Source organism: Balaenoptera musculus, chromosome 17 (assembly GCF_009873245.2).
Source record: "Balaenoptera musculus isolate JJ_BM4_2016_0621 chromosome 17, mBalMus1.pri.v3, whole genome shotgun sequence".
Lineage (NCBI taxonomy): Eukaryota > Metazoa > Chordata > Mammalia > Artiodactyla > Balaenopteridae > Balaenoptera > Balaenoptera musculus.
Window position 1 is genome coordinate 62,912,274 of NC_045801.1, and position 20,372 is coordinate 62,932,645.

The 20,372-nt window shown below is 34.6% G+C and overlaps 1 protein-coding gene across 15 annotated transcripts in view; it reads left to right on the forward strand.

The window, feature by feature from the left end:
- The window catches only part of STAU2 (staufen double-stranded RNA binding protein 2), a 303,654-nt gene that overhangs the window by 117,536 nt on the left and 165,746 nt on the right, over nucleotides 1–20,372 (forward strand). For all 15 annotated transcript variants that reach the window (XM_036829847.1, XM_036829842.1, XM_036829844.1 and 12 more), the window contains 2 exons: nucleotides 4,300–4,437; nucleotides 12,731–12,862. In XM_036829847.1, coding sequence (XP_036685742.1) covers nucleotides 4,300–4,437; nucleotides 12,731–12,862 — 270 coding nt within the window. The remainder of the gene's footprint in view (nucleotides 1–4,299; nucleotides 4,438–12,730; nucleotides 12,863–20,372) is intronic.

The following is a 20,372-nucleotide window of genomic DNA, read 5'->3' on the forward strand; positions in this document are numbered from 1 at the left end:
TTCTCCCCCTCTACCCAACTATTGCAGTATTGGAGTTCTCAGCCTTTTCCCTCTCTTTCTCTCTCCTAGGCTGCTCTTCATACTTCTAGGGCTTCAATTCAGTCCTTAGATAGATGATTCCCAAATACTCTTCTGTGCGTGACACTGCCTGTTGGGGCTCTCACTTAATAGTTCACAGGCCCCTGAAACTCTGTCCAAAACTCATCGTGTTCCCTTCTGAGCCTCTTCCTCCTCCTGCATTCCTTATCATAGTGACCGGCGTCCCCATCCAGCGGCTGAAACAGAATCCTGGGAGTCCTTTTTAACATCTCTCCTACCCCTCGTATAGAGTCAGTCATCAAGCCCTATTGATTCCATCACTTAAATATTTCCGAAGTTGGTCCATTTCTTTCCATTCCCTGCCGCCCTTTTGATCCAACTCACATTCATGTCTTGCCTGAACTACTACAGTAGGTTTTTAATTGGCCTTCTTCCTACAAGTACTTTTGACATCAAAAGATCTTTTTAAAAGTGTTGTCTTTTAGAAATACTGATCAGATCATGTCATGCCTCTACTTAAAATCTTTTAGTAATTTCTCATTGTTCTTTGGGTAAAACCCAAAATCCCCAAAACATAATTTAAAAGACCTTGCAGGATCTGACTTAGAGGCTGTACCTGCAGTACCAAGCTAGATATGGTTGAGACTCAACAACTACAAGAAAAGCTAAGACTATACAGTGGCTCTTCTGTAAGTTTAGTGTAACATATATAAACTGTAACTTAGTGATTACCCTTGTCTCTAATACCTGTTTTAGAGTAAATTTTCACAGGTGGTTATAAAGTGCTGACCATATGACATGCAAACCTTCATTTCTAGGAATAATATATGAAGAAAGTTAGTTTGCATGCAGAAAAAAATACTTGATTTGCAAAGGTTTCTTTTTTTTTTAAAACCTTTTAGAAGCCACTAAAAAGGCTATACATAAACTTTAAAGAAAAGCTTTTATCAAGTTTTATTCATAAACATTACCTTATATAAAGTTAAAAATAGAGTGCTTTCTGAAAGGTTATATAGGATGTGTATGTAAGTTAAAAAGCATACTAAGTAAGAGTAAGTGAGACCTACCACCCAGCTTGAATATAGAACATTTCTCGGTAAGGTTGAAGCTATCTGTATACCCTCTTCTGTCACATCCTGATACCACCTCCCTTACGTAAACTGCCATCATTAGTTTTGTGTTTAATGTTTCCTAATCTTACAGTTTTACTACATGTTTGTTTTTCTGAAAACTGGTATTTGGTTGGTTTCTAAAATAGCTTTATTGAGGTGTAATTGACATACAGTGAACTGTACATATTTAAAGCATACTATTTAATATGATTTGATATATGTGTACAGTTGTGGAACCATGACCACAATCAAGATAATGAACCTATCCGTTGCTCCCCAAAGTTTCCTCATTCCCCTTTGGAATCCCCCCACCTTCAATTCCCAAGCAACCACTCTTTTTTTGACTGGCTTTGTTCACTCAGTATAATAATTTAGAAATTCATCCATGTTGTTACAGCTGTTAATTGTTGGTTCTGTTTTATTGCTAAGTAGTATTATATTGAATGGATATACCATAATTTGTTTATCCATTCACTCTTTGTTGGATATTTGGGATGCTTCTAATTTGGGGCTATTAAAAATAAAGCTGCTGTGAACATTTGTGTCTAAGTCTTATGGGCATATGCTTTTTTTTCTCTTGGGTAAATACTTAGGAGTTGAGTGGTGTGGTCATTTAGTAGGTATACAACATTTTAAGAGACTGCCAATTGTTTTTCAAAGTGATTGAACCATTTTGTATTCTCAGCAGCCATGTGTGATAATTCTAGTATCTGCATATCCTTTCTAACACATAGTATAGTCTTAAATTTCAGTTGTTCAAATACATGCATATTGATATCTCATTTTGGTTCAGATTCCTCCAGTGACTGATGATAGAGCATTTTTTTGTATATACAGTAGCACATGAAGCTTGATGAAGTGTTGTTCAGATCTTTTGCTCGCTTAAAAATTTTTAAGTAATAATTTAAATAATAACAAATAATACATTTAAAATATAAATTTATTATGGAATTTTGAGAGGTCTTTATACATTCTGGGTACAAGTATTTTTTAATCAGATATGTGGTTTGCAAATATTTCTCCAAGCCTGTGACTTGTCCTTTTTAAAGAACAGAAGTTACTAATTTTGACGAAGTTCAATTTATTATCATTATTATTATTGAATATGATTTTGGTGTTGTATCTAAGAAATTGTTACGTAACCAAACCAGAAAAATTTCCCCTATATTTTCTTCTGGAAGTTTTAGTTTTAGATATTACACTTAAGCCTATGAACCATTTTGAGTTAACTTTTGTGTGAGGTATGGATTGAAGTTTTGGGTTTTTTCTACATGTGAATATCCAATTGTTCCAGTACCATTGGTTGAAAAGACAACCCTTTCTCCATTGAATGGCTTTTGCACCTTTGTTGACCATATATGTGTGGATCTACTTCTGGATGCTGTTCTGTTTCACTGATCTCTTTGTCTGTCTTTCTGCCAGTACCACACGTACTGTCTTGATTACTATAGCGTTATAATAAATCTTGAAATCAGGCAGTCTGATTCCTCCAACTTTGTTCTTTTTTCAAGGTTGTTTTGGTTATTTGTCCTTTGCATTTCCATATGAATTTTAAGTATTGGCTTATTAATTATTACCCAAAAAGAGCATGCTGGGGTTTTGATTGGGGTTGATAGATTGATTTGATTGGTTTGATAGATGTGATTGACAGATCAGTTTGAAGAGAATCAACATTTTAGGAATATTGAGTCTGCTGATCCATTAACATGTGTGTCTGTCCACTTACTGAGATCTTATTTAATTTCACCAGTGTTTTGTAGTTTTAATGGGCTTTATATAAATTATATCATACTTTATATATTATTCTGTGCTTGCCTTTCTCACTTAACATTTTTTTCTTAAATTCATTCATCTTGAGGTATGTAGCAATACTTAATTCATTTTCACTGTGATATGCCGTTCCATTGTATGAACATGCCATAATTTATTTTTTCTTTTATAGATGAATGTTTAGGTTATTTCCAGTTTTTCTTTTTTTGCTATTTCAAATAATGCAGCTGTGGATATTCCCATACAAATGAGCTAGCACATTTGGGTAACAGTTTTCTAGTTGAATAGGCTACTGAGGAGTGGGTTTATTTATTGGCTTTACTAGACATTGCCAAATTGTTTTCCAGTTTATATTATGATCAGCACTGTGTAAGTTTTTGTTACTCCCCATCTTCACCAGTTGAGGCTGTTGGACTTCTTTTGCTAAATTGATAGGTATGAAATAGTATCTCACTGTGGTTTTAATATGCATTTTCTGAGTCTTAATGAGATGGATTATCTTTTTATATGTTTTTTTTCTTCTGTTAAATATCTGTTCATCTCATTTGCCCATTTTTGTTTTATTTTTTTAAAATTTTATTTATTTATTTATTTATTTTTGGCTGCATTGGCTCTTAGTCGTGGCAGGTGGGATCTTCATTGAGGCACGTGGGATCTTTCATTGCAGTGCGCAGGCTCTTTGTTGTGGCACGTGGGCTTCTCTCTAGTTGTGGGCGTGGGCTTCTCTAGTTGTGGTGTGCGGGCTCCAGAGTGCATGGGCTCCAGAGCGAGTGGGCTCTATAGTTTGCCTCACACGAGCTCTCTAGTTGAGGCGTGCAAGCTCAGTAGTTGTGGTGTGCGGGCTTAGTTGCCCCATAGCATGTGGGATCTTAGTTCCCCGGCCAGGGATCGAGTGCACGTCCCCTGCATTGGCAGGTGGATCTTTACCACTGGACCACCAGGGAAGTCCTGCCCATTTTTATTTTAGATTGTCTTTTTCTTAATACTTTTTAAGAGTTTTTAAAAATATATTTTGGATACTGGATATATCTTTTTTTAACTTACATGTATTTCAAATATCTCTTCCCAGTTCATGGCTTATCTTCTTACATTCTTTTTGGTGTTTTCTGATGAGTAGAAGTTGTGAAGCAACTCCTACTGTATTAAAGAGTTTAAAAGGATAGTTGACCAACTTATCAATAACACTTCTAAGCCCTAAATCCTATAGAAGCCTAGTTTCAGATCCATTTTATAATTTTCCTTTATAAATTTTCATTTATTTCAGACAGAGTTTTGGGGTGCAGGGGAGGAGGTGAGAACCATGGTTTCTTTAAGGACCTAATAACAAGTTTTAAAAGGAGGTCTCATGTTTTGAAAATTTTTCTTAAATTTTTTTTAGGCTGGACCAGAATATGGTCAAGGAATGAACCCCATTAGCCGCCTGGCTCAAATTCAACAGGCCAAAAAGGAAAAGGAACCAGATTACGTTTTGCTTTCAGAAAGAGGAATGCCTCGACGTCGGGAATTTGTGATGCAGGTATTTCTAACTTTTATGTTAAAAGATTTTTTTAACTATTGAAAAAATTTAGAAATCCTGAGGCTGGAATAGAGATATGGTGGAAAAGAAAACTAGGAATTAATAGTAGAAGGTAGAACTGTTTACACTTAAAAGTGTTCATTCCCTCCAGGCCCATCTACCAACTTGGTTGAAACATTCAAGTGTCAAGGACATGTTAGAATAGATAGTATGAGTTTCTAAGGGACCGTGAGCTCACGCAGAGTTCATCATTGAGAATGCCTATCTGTAACTTAATGTGTTGCAATTTGCAGCTGGAGTCTATTAACTACTGGGAATAAAAGACAGATGGAATTAGAAACAAAATTTAGAAGGGTGGATGTAGTATGTGGAACAGGGCCAAGAGCATGAGCTTTTGAGTTATTAGAAAAATTAGGAAAAGGGAGCTAGCTGGCTACCTAACTGTGGTGAGGACTGAGGGACTCAGAATTGCTGAGAGATTTAACTGCTGCGTTGTGAAGCCAAGAAAATTGAAGAATGGTTGCTGGTGTATTGGTCGATTGGTGGGGACTGGGAATGAGGTAGAAGGCCTAAAATGCCCTCCTTCGTTTTAAATCCTATACCTATCCATCTTCGTTTGCCAAGTCAAGCCCCGGTATCACAGAAACTTTTCATTTTTATTATGAAAATTTCAAACATATCCAAAGGTGGATATATTTAATAGTATGCTTTTAAAAATAGTATAATGGAAGAGTATAATGGCATCTTGGGGAATATGCCCATCATCCAAAGCCAACAATTAAGATTTCTGCTGTACTTGCTTTGGCTACTAGTTTTTCTTTCCTCCCTTCCTCCCACCCTCCTTTCCTTCTTTTCCTGAAGTATTTTAAAGCTGCTTTCTAACCACATGTCATTTTAGCCTACATACTTAGTGTGTATCTCTAAAACATATGGAAGTTTTTCTTACATTTTCTTACATTAGGCATGGTTCATTAGAATCATCTAGCACCCAGTCTGTATTTAAATTCTCATTGTCCCAACTGTTTCTGTTATAATAGGCTTGTCAGAGAACCTTTTTCCAGTCAAACCTGTGGCTCTCATTTTTAATAAAACCCAGTTACAATCAACAGATGTTAATTAAGTGCTGACCCATGGCAAACGTTCTGGACTCAAATATAGTATCTCATGTTGATTAACTTTTCATGCATATCTAAATTTTACCTTCCTTCCTAATTTGTAATCCCCATGTTTCTTTATCTCACAGTACCCAATATGGCGGTATGTATGTAGTAGGACCTTCATAAACCTGTGAGGTATATTTGCTGCCTGCCTGATTGAGAGCTAGTATGTTAGGCTTTTGTTGGCGATATAAACTTATGATGTAGTTACAGGTGAACCACGGTTGGGAACTTAGATATCCAGAGAGGGGGAATTCTTCTGTGGTTTGTGAACGCATTATTGTCTGGATGTCACTGGGACCCGCAACAGTGTGGTTCCAGTATTTTCACTTTGTTAAACATGTGCACCGTTTTTCTTTTTACATTCTTGACTTTAAAGAATTATAGAAAATAATTCTTTGAACTCCAAAACTTGAGGGAAAAAAAAAATCCCCTACATTTTAGACCTGTGTCAGGAATAAAAACTGGCTTTGACTTTATTAAACAATTCCTTTCCTGTGGAGTATATTGAGTACCCCTTTTGAAAGAGGAATTTAGAATATCTTAGGCGAGCTTCCATTTTATGGGTATTCATAAACATTCTAGTCAAACAGGAACATTTGGCTGTACTTTTGAATGTTTTCACACTGAATTCATATTGTTTTTTCCTTCTTCTGAAAGCCCCAGTGGATTCATTACAGTATTGCAGCAACTTCATCAAAGTAAAGGCTTTTGTATAAACTACTTAAACAATGTTATCATTCATTATAATTGGATCGTTATAATTGAATGTGGAAGTAAACTATCTAGAGATAATGTGCTCATATTTATCTATCACCAGAAAAACCCCACAAACAAATGTGTGTTATAAAATGGATGTAGTTACTTGTATTGATTACTAGGTAAAGGAAAATCTCTGATGACATTATTTGGATATTTAGGTCCAGAGAAAATTTCTTAAAGTTTTTTTTTTTTTTTTGGAGAGACATATTTTAATTTTTCAAGAGAAAATAACGGTAACTAAATTGTGTATCAGCACATTCTGTTATTATGTGTCATATGATGTTAATTTTTCTACCTGTGATTAAGATCTCCAGATTTAAAAAAATATATGTAAAGGAAATTTCATTTGTGACTCAGTGAAAGATAATTAAGTTTTCGGTAAATGCTATTTTAGAATTTTTTTGTTGGTTTTTTGAGGACTTGATTAATTAAAAAAAAATTTTTTTTAAATAGTATCTTGGTTTGTTTTTTTTTTTTTTTGGGGGGGGCGCCGTGCTGTGTGGCATGTGGAATCTTAGTTCCCTGACCAGGGATCAAACCCGTGCCCCCTGCGGATGGAAGCGTGGAGTTTTAACCACTGGACTGCCAGGAAGTCCAGATGACTTGATTAATTTAAATGATTTGTTTAAAGACAAAAAATCTGGCCATCTTAAATTTATTGCGTAGCAAAATAATTGAGCTTCTTTGCAGAAAAATTAACATTTTAATGTAAAAGTCTTATAATAGTTATAAAATTGGTGAGCTTTCTAGGAAGATGACTTTTGGAAGTTTACTTACATACTTACTTGACTTTTATAATGCAGTGATTTTTTTTTTTTGAGTGACCACTGTGAATGCTGGCAGGGAATCAAAGTCCTTTAGCACAGTGGTCTTTTTCAATAGTAACAAATAACTCTGGGGTAACCAACTACTCACAAGCTATTGAACCATGCAACTGTAAAAACTTGTGTCAGACAAGGGGTGGGTGAATGGGAAAAATGAATCTGGAAGCACCTGTTCTGGAAATAAGTCTTGAGGTGTCAGAGTAGGTCAGACGGAAAGCCAGCAGACATAGATTTAAGGTGAATGCTGTGATGGGAACCCCATGGCCCAAGAGCAGGAACCTGGAGCCACAGGGCCTCAGGCCTGGGCAGGTAAATGAGATTTAGGGATGAAGCAGCAGAAGATTTGAATGAGAATGACAAGACGTATATAGCCTGTGAAAACAGATGAAACATCTTTCGCTGCTCAGTTATCTTTTGCTGCCATTTACTTTGGCAAGTCTTGTGACCCTCAGAGCAGTAGAGGAAGCTTCTGACGTAGCTGGCCTAATCGTTTAGCTAGCATGCATTCCAGCAACAACACAGGGTCTGGTGAAGCTGCGGAACAAACCAAGCACTGGAAAAAACAACAGGTAGCAGAGGCCGGCTCTAGCCAGGGACTCAAGGACACACAGGGCCTTGATACATCGGGTCCGGTGCAGGCCAACAGATGTGGGAGGTGTGTGTGTGCACCTAGCTCCAAGGATCTGCCGTGAACAGCACTAGATCAGTGCTTCTGAGTGGGGTCCATAGACTACTGCTGATTTGTCATAATGTGGTGGTTTCTGCTTTCAGGAGACGAAGCAGTGAAATGTTTCAAACACATTGCACAGATCTGAACTATAAGATTTGTGATAGTTGTTACAGAGGTTCTATAATGAGTACATTTTCAGTGTCTCATATAGTGCAAGAAGTATGTCATTTAGTTCATCTTGAGTTATACTCTGTTTAGAAAGTGCAGTTCTTTGTCATATAACTTGGACATTATTTATAATTGTTAAGTTTTTTTTTAAGCACTGTGTTGCATATCCCTAATTCCTTAAAAGGAGTTGGTTCACTGAAGCTTAAAAGTAGTGATGGAAATAGTAATACAAATAAAAATCTCAATAATGGTGTAAGAATAAATGGCAAACAGTACACATGTGTGGATACCAGATGGAAATCTATATGTTCTGACACAAGTGAAATAACCAATGTTATGATTACACACAAAAGCCAAAAAAGAAAAATATGTGTAGAATTATCATACATTGTATCTGAAAACTAGTTTTAGTTGTATCATGTAGCCATTCATTGCTAGTACCCAGTATAGTGTCATTGTGAAATTTTATTAAAGTGACATGAAGCTATTGAAGTTTTCTAATTTTTTTTAAGCAAATTGCAGTGACATTTGATAAAACAATTCAAAATTTCAGATATAGATTGCCTGTTCAGCCTTCTTGCTCATTTTTCAGCTGTTTTTTAAAAAAAATGGATTTATAGGAATCTATTATATATTCTGGAAATGTGAGTCTTTTGCAGTTATATGGCATTTCAAATATCTTCTCTTGTGCTGTGACCTGACTTTTTTCCTTTTTTATTGATACTTTTTGAGGAATAGAAGTAATTCATTTTAAGGCAGTCAAGTTTATCTCTCTTTTCCCTGATGTTAATTTTATAATGTCTAGACATCCCGAAGAATAATGCCCCCACCTTGTTCTTCCTCAAAAGGATCTTGGCTGTTCTTTGCACCTTGCATTTCCATGTAAATTTTGGAATCAGCTTGTCAAATATTGTAAAAATATGTGTGGGATTTTGATGGGAATTTATTGAATTTGTAGGTCAATTTGAAAAAATTGATATTGTTATAATATTGAGTCTTCAGTGCATGAGTATGGCATATCTCTATTAGGTTTATCTTAATATTTCTCAATAATGTGTATTGTTTTATGTGTAAAGATTTTTAAACATCATAGGTATTTGATTTTTGTTTAATATAAATTGTATCTTTTAATATTTTTCATTTTCTACTTAATTGTTGATGGAATATACAAGGGCAGTTGGCTTTTGTATACTGTCTTTTATACAAGAACTTGTACTTTCATAAATTCTTATAATTTACCCATAAATTTTCTTGGATTTCCTCTGTAAATATTATTTCTGCAAATAATGACAGTTTGTTCTTACACTTCTAATTCTTAAACCTTTTAGTTTGCTTGCCTTATTGCTATGTCCAGGGTTTGCAGTAAAATGTTAAATACTAGTAAAAATGGAGGGCATTTTTGTCTTGTTTCTAATTTCAGAACTTCAACATTAAGTATAATGTTTGTTGAGGTTTGAGTTCTCTTCCTTCCCTAGTTGCTAAGAGTTTTTATCATGAATGAAGGTTGAGTTTTAGCAAATGCTTTTGCTTCATTTATTAGGGTGATCATATGATTTGTCTCCTCAACTGATTAATATAGTAGATTCCATTGATTTTGTTTGAGTTTCGAATGTTAGACTTATCTTGCATTTTTGGAATAAACCTAACTTAGTCACAACTTTTCTTCTTTTTAATATTGCTTTGTTCAATGTACTATTATATGGTTTAAACTAGCATTTATGTTCATGAGTGAAACTGGTCTGTAAAATTTTTTTCTTATACTTGTTGGATTTTGGAACCAAAGTGATGCCTCACTGAATAATTGGGGACTGATTCCTCTTTTTTTATTCTTGGATGAATTTTTGTAAGATTAGCATTATTCTTCCTTAAATGTTGAGTAGAACTTGCTGGAGAAGCTCTCAGAAGTTTTCTTTGTGGAAAAGTTTTTAATTGTGGTTTTAATTTCTTTAGTAGTTACAGACCTATATAGCTAAGGGTTTATTCTGTGCCAGTTTTGGTAATTTGTATTGTCTAGGAATTTTTCCATTTTATCTAAATAGTCAAAAAATGTTAGCTGAAATATTCAGTATCCTTTATTATTTTGTAATGCTACAGAAGCTATAGTAATCTCCCATTTTCATTCTTATTTGTGTCTTTTCTTATTTTTTCTTGATCAGTATTACCTTTGGTTTATCATTTTATTAGTCTTTTCAGGGAACCAACTTTAAGCTTTTCGAACTTCTCTGTTGTACTTTGTTTTATATTTCCTTAATTTCTGCTCTTGTCTTTGTTTTTCTATTTTCTTTGGGTTTATTTTGCTGTTAATAACTTCTTGAGATGGATGGTTAGCTTATTACTTTTCTGCCTTTCTCTAAGCTTTTATAGCTTATTTATTTTCTTCTAGACACTCTTTTAGCTACATCCTTCAAGTTTTAATATACTGTATTTCCATTATTATTAAAATATTTTCTAATTTCCGGTGAGATTTCTTCTTTGCCCATAGATTATTTAGATTGTTTAATTTCCAAAATTGTGATTATCTTCTTGTCTGCTTCTATCACTTACTGAGAACAACGTATAAAAACAAATTCCATTCTCATTGTGTATTTTCTATTTCTCCTTGTAATTCTTTCCTCTTTTGTTTTCTCATTTACTTTTTATATTTGTATTATCTCAGCACATGCAAGTCTAAAAAATCATTACCCAACTCAGGAAATGTACATGTGGATATAAAATGGCTGATGTATATTTAAATATGTTGATGTACATATATACATGTGTACATCAAGTGTTCACAAAAGGTAACTGTGGAATAGTTCTAATGATAACAAGCTACCATTTATTGAGCAGTTATACTCAGATACTGTAACATACACTGTAGTTTACATACATTTTTGTGTTTAATTTTCAAAGCAACACTATTAGGTCATTGTATTATCCCTCTTTTACTGATGAAAAAACTGAGGCTTAGAGATAGTAAATAATTTGAATCAGTTCATGCAGCTAGGAAGTAGTAGAGTTGGATTTCAACTAAATCTGACTTGGAAGTCTTTGTTCTTAACCACAGTATTGTACTAATCTTTATATATTAATTGTCTTCAGGAACTATTTAATGTAAACCTTTGTAAACGATATCATTTTTAAAATTTATTTTTTGGATTAAAGACTTTTATTGACGTATAGTTAATGTACAGTATTATGTAAGTTATGGGTGTACAATACAATAATTCACAATTTTAGTTATTATAAAGTATTGGCTATATTCCCTGTGTTGTACAATATGTCCTTGTAGCTTATTTTATACATAGTAGCTTGTACATCTTAATCCCCTACCCCTATATTGCCCCTCCCCTCCTCCCTCTCCCCCCGGTAACCACTAGCTTGTTTTCTGTATCTGTAAGTCTGTTTCTTTTTTTGTTATATTTACTAGTTGTATTTGTTAGATTCCACATATAAGTGACATCATACAGTATTTGTATTTCTCTGTCTGACTTATTTCACTTAGCCTAATACCCTCCAAGTCCATCTATGTTGTTGCAAATGGCAGAATTTCATTCTTTTTTATGGTTGAGTAGTATCCCATTGTGTATATATACCACATCTTCTTTATCCATTCATCTGTTGATGGACACTTAGGTTGCTTCCATATCTTGGCAGTCATAAACAATGCTACTATGAACATTGGGGTACATGTATCTTTTTGAATTAGTGTTTTTGTTTTTTTCAGATATATACCCAGGAGTGGAATTGCTGGGACATATGGTAGTTCTTTTTTTTTTTTTAATAATTTTTATTGGAGTATAGTTGATTTACAATGTTGTGTTAGTTTTAGGGTACAGCAAAGTGAATCAGTTATACATATACATATATTCACTCTTTTTTAGGTTCTTTTCCCATATAGGTCATTACAGAGTTTTGAGTAGAGTTCCCTGTGCTATACAGTAGGTCCGTATTAGTTGTCTATTTTTTGTATAGTAGTGTGTATATCTCAATCCTAGTCTCCCAATTTATCCCTCTCCCCCATTCTGTTTTTAGTTTTTTTGAGAAACCTCCACACTGTTTTCCACAGTGGCTGCACCAATTTACATTCCCATCAACAGTGCAGGAGGGTTCCGTTTTCTCCACATCCTCGCCAACATTAGTTATTTGTGTTTTTTTTGATGATAGCCATTCTGACAGGTGTGAGGTGATAGCTCATTGTGGTTTTGATTTGCATTTCCCTCATGATTAGCGGTATTGAGCATCTTTTCATGTGCCTCTTGGCCATCTCCACGTCCTCTTTAGAGAAATGTCTATTCAGGTCCTCTGCCCATTTTAACATTATTTTAAATGGCAGCAACATGAATTTCAGCCTTTTCAGTTTATTAAGTAAAGAATACTAAATGTAGTCGTAATCAACTCTCTACAATATGAATTTTATTTTTCTGCTTATATCAATAATACAAGTTTATTGTTTAAAACTCAAATAATATAGAAATATGTAAGGAACTAAAAATCTTCTAAGATTCTGTCATCCTGAGATAACCCCCACTGCCATTTTGAGGACCATGTTTCCATACTTTTCTCTATGTATATATTCATATATATTTTACATAAAAGGGATCTTAATTGCCATTTTTATTACGGACTGAAGTTTATATTTTTGAATGCTAGAGAGCAGAACACATTGCTTTATGGTGTTAAGGTTTGTTACCGAAGCAACTGTCACTAATTTCTTACTTTAATTTTACCAGGTCAAGGTAGGCAATGAAGTTGCTACTGGAACAGGACCTAATAAAAAGATAGCCAAAAAAAATGCTGCAGAAGCAATGCTGTTACAACTTGGTTATAAAGCATCCACTAGTCTTCAAGATCAACTTGACAAGGTGAGAGTTAAATTGACATGGACAAGTTCTATCCTGTCAGGGTATAAAAGTGATGAGCAAATTCTGTCCCAGTGTTCGTTGACTCTAAGTACTGTCTTAACTGGTGTTAAAGTAAATGTCAAGTTTTAACTTTTCTAAGGTGGTACTCTATCTTCATATCTTTAGAGATAGATTCTCCAGGTATAAAATAACAGCTGTTTAGGGTTCAAGATAAAATATTATAATCTTACAATTAGAAAATACTATAAGTTCATTGTATCATTATACATATCTTATATAATACCAATGTAATAATTTTAGCTTACTGACTGATGATTTTTGCCTTATGTACACAGTTTTAATTCGTGCTTTTTTAAGAATAGAGGTTGTTAGCCTTTATTTCTGGAATACAGCTGGAAACACTGGAAATAAAGATCCTGATTACACCTTTAGGGCAGGAACTATATAGGACAGACACTCTATAAACTAATTTTTCTATTACTTTAAATTAAAGGTAAACTCAGAGGGTGTTTATTTTCTGCCAAGACTTGTGTTCATGGTCCCCTATTTCTTCTGCAGCAGGTAATGACATCATTAACACCTACCTCTGTTGCAAGAGAAGCTGAGAACCTTGAATTCAGGACTTGGCAGATAACTTGGCAGGAACTGGCTTCATTTCACTTTGTATTAAATTATCATTTTATCTATACATATGTATAAATTATTTTTATTAAACATTTTATTTCTATGAACATTCACAAAACAGGCGTAATAATTATTTCTATCATAAACAATATGCTTTTTTCCATGCCATTTTCTCACATAAGGATTCTGTTTCAGGGATATTTTCAGTTTCTGCAGGAACATCTTTCTGAAGGTTAGAGTAGAAATGAAATCATCTATTAAAAAATATTTAGATATGCTTTTCTTTTTAAGGCACTACGAATATCTAGGCAGTTATTTTGAGTGATTAAAAATTATTTGTCTGTGTGATATCACTGGAGATTTCAATTCTGTTTTTATAACCTGGCTAATGAATGCTTTTTCTTCTTTTAAAAAAGTATTTGTAACATGAAACCTAACATGTGTTCAAGTTTCTATAGTTCTTATATTGTGTATATGTTGTTTTAACTTAACACATTTATATTGACTTAAAATTGATAGGTGATTTATAAAAATACGTCAAAATAAATCTCATAGACATTTATTTGTAAGTTAAGTGAAAATAAAATAGAACAAAAAACTGGCATTAATTTCATTAATTTGGAAAACGTTTTTTGCTTACCCACTGTGTTATTAGTTAGGGTTCTCCAGAGGAACAGAGCCCGACAGAGAGAGAGAGAGTGTGTGTGTGTGTGTGCGTGTGCGTGTGTGTATCCCACGGAGATTTTTTAAAGGAATTGGCCCATGCAATTTTGGAGGCTTGGCTAGTCCAAAATTTGCTGGGGAGGCTGGCAGGCTGGAGACTCAGGAAGGAGCTGCAGAGTCCAGAGGGGATTGGCTAGAGAGCTGCCTCTCGCTCCAGGGAAGGTCAGCCTTTTTCTAGGCAGGACTTCAACTGTTGAGGGCCACCCACATTATAGAGAGCCATTTGCTTTACTCAAAGTTCAGTGATTTAAATGTAAATCTCTTCCAAAAACACCCTCACAGAAACACCCGGAATAACATTTGACCAAATATCTGAGAACTGTAGCCCAGACAAGTTGACACATAAAATTAACCACCACCCCCACTAAATGCCAAACACTTAAAATTGAAGATAATGGGATGACTGGCATTTTGTCCCTGCACTCAAGAAACTGACCAGTAAGTGTTAGGGGTGAGGAGCTTTAATCATATAACAAAAATTATAGTATAATTAAAATTCTAGATATGTGAAGATGAATCTGGAAAGTCAGGAATAGCTGAGACCATTGTTTTTATGTGAAGTAAAGAGCTTTTGAATTATTAATTTGAGATTTGAACTTGAAAGTGACATGATCTGGTTTGCTTTCTTCAAAAGACAGTCCTATAAGTAATGTAGTGAATGGATTTGGGCAGGACAGGACTGAAGGCAGGGAGGCCAGTGCTAGCAGGATTGTTCAGGTGAAAGATGCTGAGGGTCTGAACTAAGGCAGTGGTGGTAGAGAGGAGAGGGGAAAGACACCAGCAGTCCTTCTGAGGTGTACATGATGAGATGTCAGTAGCAGATAATGTGCGTGGGGGTACAGGAAGAAGGAGGAGGAAAGAATACCTGCAAAAGGGGCAGTAGAGAATGATCTTAAGAAGAAGGTGGCCGTCGTGTGCTGCAGAGATCAAATAAGAGAAGGAGTGAATACAATGATTTGTCAATAAGAAGATCTTTGGAGAATGTAGCAAAAGCAATTAAAAAAACAAACCTGTAAAAGCAGTTTTTAAAAACTTGGCTTTTAAAAAAAATAAGCAAGATATGTACATGATTAAAAGAATTTAAATAGCACAAAAGAGTAAACAGTGAAAAAAAAATGTTAGTCTCACTTCACCCTGAGACCCTCAGTCTCTTGGTCTCTCTTCCTAAAAAGTTATCTCCCACAGTGAGTTAATATTTGTACATCGTGTAGAATAGTGTCTGGAATATAGTGAATCTTATGTAAGGATTTGATAAATAAAGATGAAATAAATATCCTTACAGAGATATTCTATGTGTATGCACTAACATGCCCCCTTTAAAAAAATCCAGATTCATCGAGTTGCGGTTCAATACATTTCGACGTGTGTGTGTGTGTGTGTGTGTGTGTACATGCACTGACCACCATCACAATTAAGATTTATAGCATTTCTGTTACCCCAAACAGTTCCTTAATGCCCATTTATAGTAAATGTCTTCTCCTTTCCTCAGCCCTTGCCAAGCACTGGTCTGATTTCTGTCTCTATAATTTTGCCTTTTCCAAAATGTTGTATAAATTGAATCGTACATTATGTAGCCTTTAGTGTCTGGCTTCTTTTTTTTTTTTAATAAATTTATTTATTTATTTATTTTTGCCTGCATTGGGTTTTCATTGCTGTGCGCGGGCTTTCTCTAGTTGCGGCGAGCCCCCTGCTACTCTTTGTTTTGGTGCACGTGCTTCTCATTGTGGTGGCTTCTCTTGTTGCGGAGCACGGGCTCTAGGCGTGAGGGCTTCAGTAGTTGTGGCGTGCGGGCTCAGTAGTTGTGGCTTGTGGGCTCTAGAGTGCAAGCTCAGTAGTTGTGGCCCATGGGCTTTGTTGCTCTGTGGCATGTGGGATCTTCCTGGACCAGGGATCGAACCCAGGTCCCCTGCAATGGCAGGCAATTCTTAACCACTGCGCCACTAGGGAAGTCCCGTGTCTGACTTCTTATTGCTGAGATTCATGCACATTGTTGCATTTATCATTCATTTGTTCTGTTTTATTGTTTGTCACTGTTTTATTCTTCACCAACATTTAGGTTGTTTGTAGTTTGAGGCTATTATAAATAAAGTGGTTAAAAACATTCATGTACAAATCTTTATTGTACATATTCTCTAGTATATCCTATAGGTGCACAGTTAAATAATAAGTACCGTGTCACTTTACAAGAAACTGAAGGTGTTTTCCAGAAGGGCTGTACCATTTTGCATTTCCACAAGCAATGTTTGAGATTTCCAATTAGTCCACATCTTTTCCCGCTCTTGTTATTGTCATTTAGCTTTGATCATGCTAGTAGGTGTATAACGTTATCTCTTTGGATTTTAATTGCATTTTCCCTAATTAATAATGCTGAGTAGTTTATCATGTGTTTATTTACCATTCATATCTCTTCCATGAAGTATTTGTTCAAAATTTTTGTCTTTTAAAAAACTGGATGGTTTGCTTCCTTATTATTGGGTTGTAAAAGTTCTTTATATATTTTGTGTGCCAGTCCTCTATCAGATAAAGGACTCCCCTCTCCTCCCTTCCTGCCTTCTCTCCTTTTTTTATGTACGTTCAGGCACCACATTTGTTTAAAAGATGAGTGCTTTTTCCATTGAATTCCTTAGCACCTTTGTTGAAAATCAATTGACCACATATGTATGGGTCTGTTTCTAGATTCTCTATTCTGTTCCATTAATCTGTATGTCTGTTCTTCAGCTATTACAACTGTATATCGAGTGTAGCTTTTTTGCTATGGTTTCAAATCAGATAAAGAACTCCATCTTTGTTCTGCTTTTTAAAAATCTTTTTGGTTCATCTAGAGTCTTTGCATTTTCATAATAAACTGTAGAGTCAATTTCTACCAAAAAATATCCAGTTGGGATTTTTCTTTGGGATTGTGTTGACTATATACATCAGTTTTACATAAATTGATATCTTAAGAATATTGAGTCTTCCAGCCCATGAACAAGATCTAGCTCCCCGTTTATTTAGGTTTTTAGAAATAGATCCCAGCAGTGTTTTGTACTTTTTCATAGAAATATCTTGTACATTTTTAATGTTTATCCCTAAGCGTTTCATGTTTGTGGATGCTATTGTTAATGGTATTGGTTTTTAATTTCCAATTCTTCTTTTCTAGCATATAGAAATACAATTGTCTTTTATATATTGACCTTGTATCCTTTGACCTTGCTAAACTGACTTATCAGTTAGGTTAGCTTATTTTGTAGATTTTTTTGTGATTTTCTGCATCGATGATGTGTCATCTGTGAATAAAGACAGTTTTTTTTCCTTTCTAATCTGTATGCTTTTTATTTATTTGTCTTGCTTTATTGCCCTGAGTAGAACATCCAGAGCAATGTTGAATAGAAGTGATTGATTGTTGAATAGGAAAGCAGATATCTTTACCTTGTTTCTGATCTTACGAGGAAATCATTGTCTTTCACCATTATATACTGTGATGCTTGCAGGCTTTTTATATATGCTCTATATCAGGCTGATAGTTCCTTGTATTCTTGCATTGTTGAGAAGTTTTTTTTCCCCTTAATTATCAGTGAATGTTGAACTTTGCCAAATGCTTTCTGTGCATCTGTTGGGATACTCACATGACTTTTCTGTTTAGTTTGTGGATATGGTGAATTTTTTTATTGATGGATTTTAAAAAATTTATGTGATACAGGTTCCCCCACTATCTGAAAGTATAGCATTCCTATGAAACATTTTGTAAGCCAGACCGGCCTAAAATGAAGAAGTGTTTACCTTAGGACACATCTTGGTAACGGATGCACAACAAAAATCCAGATAAAGCACAGATCTTCAGACGCAGTTCAAAGCTATGGCGGCTGGATGCTGAGATGCTGCATGTAGTTGCCGCTCTCGGTGTGCGCTGCCTCAGTGATGGTTACCTGCAAAATAAACGCTGAATGGTATTTTTGGTTTTTCATAAAAGTGAAAACCCTCTTTGGATTTCTTTTGGTCAGCAATAACAGGTACTAGTGCAGGTCTTTCATAAAAGCAAATGGCATAAAATAAACTTTCAAAAGGTGGGAGATAGCTGTGTATACATACATAACAAAGATTACCGTTTTCACCATTTTTAGGTGTACATTTCAGTGGCATTAAGTACAATTACAGTGTTGTGCAACTATCACCACTATCCACAGCCAGAAAGTTTTCATCATCCCAAGTAGAAATACTGGTTTTAGTATCACTGTCAGGGTAGTGCTGGCCTCCTATAGTAAGTTTGGAAGTATCTCCTCCTCTTTCATAGTCTCAAAGAGTTTGGTATTCTTTCTTCCTTAATTGTTGGGTAGAATTTACCAGTGGAGCCATCTGGGTTTAGAATTTTTTCTGTAGGAAGGTTTTAAGTATAAATTGAGTTTAAAAAATAGATATAAGACTACTCAGATATCTACTTCTGCTTGAGTGAGCTTTGGCAGTTCGAATCTTTCAAGGAATTTGTCCATTTCATCTAAGTTGAGTTTAATGGTATAAAATTGTTCATAACACTGCCTTATCATTCTTTTAATGGCTACAGCATCTGTAGTGATATTTTCTCTCTCATTTCTGATATTGATAATGTGTTTCTTCTCTTTTTTTCTCCTGATCAATCTGGCTAGGGGTTTATCAATTATTTTTATCCTTTTCAAACAACCAGGTTATGGTTTCATTGGTTTTTCTCTGTTTTTCTATTTTCAATTTTATTGATTTCTGCTATTTTATCCTTCCTTCACTTGCTTTGGATTTAATTTTCCATTCTTTTTCTAGTTTTGTAAGCTAGAAGCTTAGACTGTGGATCTGAGAACTTTCTTCTTTTCTAATATAAGAATTTAATGATATGTATTTCTCTTTAAGCACTGGTTTAGCTCTGTCCCACAGATTTTGACTAGTTGAGTTTTTATTTTTATTCATTTCAAAATTTGTTCTAATTTCCCTTTGATTTCTTCTTTCAAGTCCTGTGTCTCTTCTGATTTTCTGTTTACTTCTTCTATCAAGTGTTAATGTCTCCAGCTAGAAATTTGGATTTATCTACCTTCAGTTTTATCAATTTTGTTTTATGTACTTTGAAGCTATGTTGTTACATACATATACCTTTAGGGTTGTTATGCCTTTATGATGACTTGGCCACTTTATTATTATGTGATTTTTTTTCTCTTCCTGGTAATATTCCTTGTTCTGAATTCTTCTTTGTCTGATGTTAATATAGTCACTCCAGTTTTATTTTGATTAGTGTTTGTGTGGGATATTTCCCCCCCATCATTTTACTTTTAACCTATCTGTGTCTTTATGTTTAAATTGGTTTCTTTTAGAAAGCATATAATAGGGTCTTGCTTTTTAAAATATAAGTTGACAATCTCTGCCTTTTAATTGGGGGTGATCAGACCATTTGTACTTACTATAGCTGTTGATGTGGTTGGATTTAAATCTACCATCTTATTAGTTGTTTCTGTTTTTTCCATTTACTCTGTGTTCACTTTTTTCTCTTTCACCTTCGATGTGGTCATACATTTTACTTCTCTCTATATACTATAAAACCCACAGTTTGTTGTTACTAATTTTGCTTTATATAGTCAATCTTTTTATGTGGTTAAAATCAGGAAAAGTATCTTATATTTAGTTTCACTTTTTTACCATTTTCAGAATTCTTCATTCATTTGTGTAGATCTAAATTTCTTTCCGGTATTATAATCTTGCTTGTAGAACTTCCTTTAATACTACTTGTATTAGAAGTTCTGTTGGCAGTGATTTCTGTCAGCTTTTGTTTGATGAGAAATTTGTTATTTCATCTTCATTTTAAAAATTATTTTTGTCTGGGTATGGCATTCTGGGTTTTTGTGTTTCTTTCAGCACTTTAAAAGATCTTGTTCCACAGTCTTCTGACTTGCATAGTTTTTTATGTGAAGTCTGTTGTAATTCTTATCTGCCTTCTTTTTCCCCTCTTGATGTGCTTTTTTCTCCCCTCTGAAGGCCTTCAAAATTTTCCTTTTTCATTAGTTCTCAGCAGTTTGACTCTGATGTGTCTAAATTTGATTCTTTCCTTTCTTCCTCCTTCTCTTCTTCCCTCTTCTCCCTCCTTCCTCTTTCGTTTCTCCCTTTTGCCTCCTTTTCTTCCTCTTCCTCCTTCCTTTCTCCTTTTTGTATTTTTCCTGCTTAGTGGTCTCTG